Consider the following 6,236-nt stretch of genomic DNA (forward strand, 5'->3'; position numbering starts at 1 on the left):
CCATATTAAAGAAAGAAGAAAGAAAGAGAAAAGAAATCAGAGAAAAGTTGGGGGGGGGGAGGTGTGTGGAGAAGCACGCAGCTACTCGAGCTGCAGCTGGACAGGAAATTGCTAACGCTGCTTGCAAATCCCTACTTTGAAGAGGCAGTTTAGGGAATGCCAGGAGCGGAAACCGTTCAGAACTGGATTAACACGAGCCAAGTTGAACTGCAACCCACTTCTCCTTTCGGAGCTCTGGCTGACTTGGGGCACCCAAATGGGAGAGACTGACTTGGTATTTTTTTGCACTGTTTCTGCCTTTTATACATGCTCAGGTGCTAAAAGTCACACTGGACAGCTTGATATGATTGCCATAAAATCAGGGCTACTTGCCTCCTACCAAATAATTCAACTGGCATCTCACAGGTACTGTGTGGGTGAAAAGCCCATCTTTCTCCCCAATGCAGACCAAGGGACCAAGCTCATTCAAAAAGGGCTGGAAATGTATGTTCTAGTTCTTTTGATTTCATACACCTGCGCTTTATTTTGATTTGTGTTATTTTGACACTCGGGACAAGGAGAGGTATGTCCCAAGGAAAATGACGGGATAGTAAGCCTTTACCTTAAAGTAACTGTTCAAAATAACCTCAACATAAAGTTCAACAGGAATTTCTGGCCCACATTCTAAATCAGTTAAGTATAAAGCACATTAGGAGTGGCAATGCTTCAAGTGCCAACGTGAAATCGTGGCTACATCTAGACTCGGGGAGAAAGCTTAGCTATGCCCGCTAGGAGGATTTGCAGGTAGAATTGCCAGACAGTTACAGACCAGAAAAAGAATCATCTCTGCTTTCTCCCTGGAATGTCTAAGTAGTATTGAGCAGAAGACCTTGACAGGGAAGGAAAGAGAGGTGAACACTGCAACTGTCACCTTGTTATTCTGGTGCCGCCTCTTTAAGACTATTCATGAATATCCAAATCTTATACTTCAGCAAGCTGTGCTCTGAGACTTCATTTTTCTTCAAGACCATTACAATTTTCCTAAGTAAGCCAGAACTTATTAGGAAGTATTGTCCATTGGAATGACGTAATCACTCTCTTCCCTTCGTATTATTATCCATAGGAATGATACAGTGAATCCCTTAGGTCACTTTTATTTGAAGCAAAAGATGCACCTGAAAAATTCTTGGAAATAGCTTAAAGGATGAGAACTTTGCCCCATTATTCCTACATGTACTTTACAAGCCAATATCAATCCCCAACTGAAAAAGTCCTAAAATGTGTCACTTCACATGTAAGTACAATTAAGGAGAGATTTTTAAAAAATACACATTCAATAGCCAAAATAGTTATTTATTAATAATTTAAGGTTTTACATTCTTATAATAAATTTCAGCTCAGAACTTTACACCATGAACATAATGGAGCCACTTGTCTCCCTCCTTCACAATCATATGCATGTCGCCTATTGAGTGGGTACCCACGCTCACACACACGCTTCCAGTTTCGCACAAATTGTTTTTAAAAAGGAAAGAGACCAACCCAAAGTATTGCATTTGAGGTGACACTCCCTGAAGAATTTTGTACAGAGGTAATATACTGTTTAGCACAGCTGAAGTTTAAAAAAAAAAAGTGAGCCCATGATTTTGGTGTCTTTCCAAGATATCCCCTTTGAGACAATACAAGCCAAAATATTTACAAAAGTAAGGCAGAGTCAAACTACATTAAGAGAAAAAAAAGTCACAAGGAAAATATATGAAAGAGACTGAAGACTGCACCATAACAAGGTCTCTGTGATCATAAGTGTCCATGAAAACGTCATTCAGAACTGGTAAAGTCGAGCATGCTGCAAATATATCCTTTGAATTAGAAAAGAGCAAAAGTTTCAATAATTGTTTTAAGAAGTGGCATACTGTCCTTTCTCCCTTTGGATGATTTCTTTTAAACCCATCAAAGGAAAAACAAACACAGTTCAAACAAACACTGTCAAATGATTTAAGATCAAATATTTACAATAATCAAATGGAGTATCAGATTCATTTGATTGATTGATTATTTTATTTATTTATTTTTTTTTGCAAACTGATACTACAAATACAGAGCTGAAACCTCTCTTTGGCTCCTCTATATGCAAAATTGAGTCAGTCTTCACTGAAGACAATATAGAGTCAGTTCCAGATGCAAAAGGAAACAGTCATACAAGGCCCTAAAGAACACATGCTCCTACCCTACCATTTGGTCCTACCCTATATACCTGGAAGTTCTCGAATCCCAGTCCCTGCAGGGGTAGGCTGTACACATAGGTGTGGAGCAAACCTACTGCCTGTATCTATACAGCAGGTCCTGTTCTTCCAACGAGAATGGAGCAAATCTCTCCCTTTGGAATAACCAATCCCACACGTGGTAACCTTGTCTAATACAGACAGCTGGTGTCATGTTGACACCTGGGCCACATACAAAGAAAGCAGCCCAGCTGATGCTGCTAAGAGAAACTGCTGTAGAACGGACACATCCCAGTGTGGCGCCTTTCACGTGGATTGCAAGGAGTCCACCTGGTAGACATTCTGGTTGGAGGGTGTGGTGAAATAGAGCTGCTGTGCTGGGACCCGGTTGTCACAGGGGCTGCTGAGTCCCAGCGTCCTCTCGAAGTCCAGCAGCTGGCCCATGAAGTTGAAGTTGGGGGAGATGTTGGATTTCTTCATCTTCACAATGTCATAAGCATCGTTCATTGACAGATTGAGCTTCTGCATGAGATAAGCCACAGTCACAGTGACTGAGCGGCTGATGCCAGCCAAGCAATGCACCAAGACACCACAGTTTTTGCCCCGGGCTTCATCTGTAAACACACAAAAAGGCAAAATGTCAGTAGACTGAAAACCACCCTTTGTGCACGAACTGAATAATAATGATAATAATAAAAAAGATAAAAAATAATTGTGTGCAGCAGTTGAGCCCTGCAGGCAGCAGAAAATGTATCACTGCGATAAAACATGTACACTGGGCACAATTACATATTTCAGATATTTTCTGAAAAGGGAGCTTTTGTATTAAGTTCCTGCCAACAAAAAACTCCTTAATGTGTGCATTCTTTGCCCCAGCATGTGAATACCAGAAACCCTGCAATACGGTCGTGAATGCCTTTTATACAGACAAGCAGACTGCAAGGGTCTATTAAATTATTCTCCAACTGTTGTGCAGCTAACAATGGAGATATTCAGGCATTTTTAAAGAGAGAGGGAAGTCACAGGGGACAGCCCATTAGGAGGAACAGGATGTCGACATGGCCTGAAAATGAGTTCCTTTGTAATAGGAAATGCATTACAATGCCTGGAGATTCGCTTCTCCAGGCTTTCAGCCCACAGTCCTTCCTGCTGGGCTCAGGTTACCCTCACTGTCTCACTGTGAACTGGTATCACAGTAACATTCAGCTGGATTACAACATCTAGCATTCACAGGGCTTTCCAACGCCTAACTCGGTGTTCTCGAACAACTCCCAGGTCTTTTAAAATTACAAAGTCTTGCTAGAATTCCTGTCTACCTTGAGTACTTTTATCTGGCCCTCCTCTAGGCCAAAGACTGTGGGAAAATTCTGTTGTCTACTTACGAATGGCCCCCCTTTCAAATGACTGAATTCAGAGTCAAGCAGCAGACAGCATTTCAAATACACCTGTGGTCTGCAGACTTGTCAAAAGGCACTTTTTCTTAGCAAGAAGATAAACCAGAATTGGGAACGCCCTTGGAACACCAGAGACCGGCAGTCCCACAAATTAGCAAGCAGCAAGAAAGATGAACAGCTTGAACTCTAGGAAGGGTTAGGAATTTTTCATTTAAAAGTCTAAGCGAGGACTGTTAGTCTCACCTATGAAAGAAATGGCCTCAGGAAAAAACTGGGACAGGTTTTGGCTCCAGTGATCCGAGATGGGGATCTGCTTGTATTTGAACTCTCCCGCGTTCTCAAAGAGGTTCGGCAAATTGGGGGTGACGTTCAAGATGTACTTGATGCCGAACTCCTCCAACACGTCCAGGTTGGTGGAGTCCTTGGCACAACCCAAATAGAGGAAGGGCAAGATCTCCACGGGGAAAGAAGGCTGGCTGTTGGACAGCGGGCTGCCATCCGAGTCCGTTGCACTACTGGGGTCTCGGTCAAGGTCAGACTCAATGTCCGAGGAGGAGTCGGAGCTGATCCGCAGGCCCCCGAGCCCCAGCACTGGCAACGGTGGCGAGCTGCTGCTACACGAGCCGTCTAGATTGGTCTCGCAGTGCAGAGCGAACTCGGCTTGGAACTTACTGAAACCACCTGCCAGGACAAGAAAAGCAATCATGTAACCCGAGATCCCGTAGTAGTTTTCACAGCTTTGAGAGCCGCAGCCTCACGCAAAAACACACCACAGAACCCTTCCAGCCGCCCTGCACACAGAGCCAAATACAAGAGAAAGACACTCAAGTGTGCACCCTTGGGAACAGAACGAACGGGCCCGCCTCCCCTGGGAACCTTTTTTCTTCCGAATCCGGAAATGCACAAAATGGCAACTTTTCAGAATATCTTGAAGGACTAGAAGGTGTCAATCTGCACCCCAACGACCTCTGCCGTCCTGCAAAATCTGAACTCAAAGTCGAACGATAGAAAGCAGGGAATGGTGGGGAATATCCCGGGTAGGAAAGAGGACTAGTTAGAAAGAACCCGCCAGTGCCTGCGGCCGGAAGCCGGTCGATTCCGCACGGGCCCGGCTCGCGGGTGCGGGACTCTAGAGAGGTTCGCAGCCGGGAGCCGGCAGACGGCCCCTGACGCAGCAGCACGGCTCAGAAGCGCCAGCCGAGCGCCGCAGGGGCGCTTCCAGTACGTGCGTCCCGCCTGCAGCTCGCAGCCCGGTGTCCCCCGTCCTGCCCCCGCGCGGAGCTCCCCCGGCTCGTACCTTCCAGGTAGAACGCCCGGCAGCCCTCGTCCTTGAGCTTCTTGAGCAGCAGCCCGAGCACCGACTCGCCGCCCGTATTCTCGTTCCAGTCGCTGCTACTCTCGTCGTAGAGCACCACAGTATCGGTGCCGCAGCGCCGGGTGAATTGGTCCCGGTCCTCGCCGCGCGTGAAGAGCGCGCGCACCGGCAGGTTGCCCTTCTGCAGGCGCCGCAGCATGATCCCCGGGATGGCCACGTTGATGGCTGACTCGATGTGCGACGACTCGTACAGCTCCTGGGGCCGGCAGTCCATCAGCAGCAGCCGCTCGTTGCCCAGCTCCAGCTGCTCGTTGAGCCACGCCACGGTCTTGCTGATCGCCATTTCCGACGCGAAGGGCACGGGTCTGAGCGTATCTATCATGGGGGTCGAGCTGCCGGAGAGGGCGGGGTACCTACCAGACGCCCCTCGGGGCAGGCATAGACCGAGCGCGCCGCGCGAAGCCGCTGCTCTCAGAGCGGGGTTGAATTCCACCTCGCCCTTCCCAAACCCGGTTAGTGCTTGGGGCAGGCGAGACAGAAGTGAAGCCGGCGGTTCTCTCTGCACCCAGCTGCAGCCGCTCGCTCTTAGTGGCAATGAATCTCTCTGAATGAAGCTGCCCGGAGAGTTTTGTTCCTCCCCGGTGAATGAAATCCAATTAATTCGGACTCCGTGCTACTTACAGGGAAGAAAAAAAAAACCCCAGCGTCTCCTAATCCCTCCCTCCAAGACTGCACCTCAAATCCACCCGGGCGTCTTTCTCCTAAGACTATTCAAGTCTCGATTTGCTCACTCTCCCTTAGACTCAAGCCTCGCACACCCCCTGAGCGAGGCAGCTCCTCAATGGATACAAACAGCGAGCGTCTCAATGGATACATTCTCCAGGCCAGCCAATGAGCGCGCTGCGGAAGGGGCTGTTGCCGTGGGGACGGGCCGGCTGGAACAGGTTGTGTTGATGAATTGTTAATGAGTTTGTCATTCACAAAAACGGAAAGGAATTTCCGCTCCGGATAAGCCCCAGTGCAAACAAGCTGCAACAGCGGGCTCGGCGGGAGGAAGGAGAAAGAAGAGGAGGCGGTGGTGGAGGAGGAGCAGGGCACACAAACCGGGGCACTTCAGTTGTCTCATGTTTCCTTCTGTTGAGAGTTCACACTTCGCTTCGGAACTTTTGCGCACAAATGGTGCAATTAGCAGGCACAAAAGCCCTTGTTCGCGACGCCTGGGCGCGCAAGCTAGCTTTAGGGAAACTTGTGCTGACTTTTTCCCTTTTATTCCCTTTAAACTCATTTGGACTGGAGTTCACGTTAACCCCCCCCCACCCCCCTTAG

General features: G+C 48.0%; 1 protein-coding gene across 2 annotated transcripts; it reads right to left on the minus strand.

Moving 5' to 3' along the window:
- Positions 1 to 1,316: 1,316 nt before the first annotated feature.
- DUSP6 (dual specificity phosphatase 6) lies at positions 1,317 to 5,838 on the minus strand. Of its 2 annotated transcripts, XM_007103341.4 has the most exons (3): positions 4,893 to 5,829; positions 3,839 to 4,276; positions 1,317 to 2,815 (listed from the first exon to the last, which is right to left on the minus strand). In XM_007103341.4, exons 1-3 carry the CDS (start codon positions 5,290 to 5,292, stop codon positions 2,508 to 2,510), a joined length of 1,146 nt encoding a protein of 381 aa, XP_007103403.1. In that variant the 5' UTR covers positions 5,293 to 5,829; the 3' UTR covers positions 1,317 to 2,507. The 2 variants fall into 2 exon arrangements, with proteins under 2 accessions (XP_007103403.1, XP_007103404.1); XM_007103342.4 differs by lacking the exon at positions 3,839 to 4,276 and having other exon boundaries at positions 4,893 to 5,838.
- Between the last annotated feature and the right edge of the window lie 398 nt (positions 5,839 to 6,236).

Source organism: Physeter macrocephalus, chromosome 6 (assembly GCF_002837175.3).
Source record: "Physeter macrocephalus isolate SW-GA chromosome 6, ASM283717v5, whole genome shotgun sequence".
NCBI classification, from domain to species: domain Eukaryota; kingdom Metazoa; phylum Chordata; class Mammalia; order Artiodactyla; family Physeteridae; genus Physeter; species Physeter macrocephalus.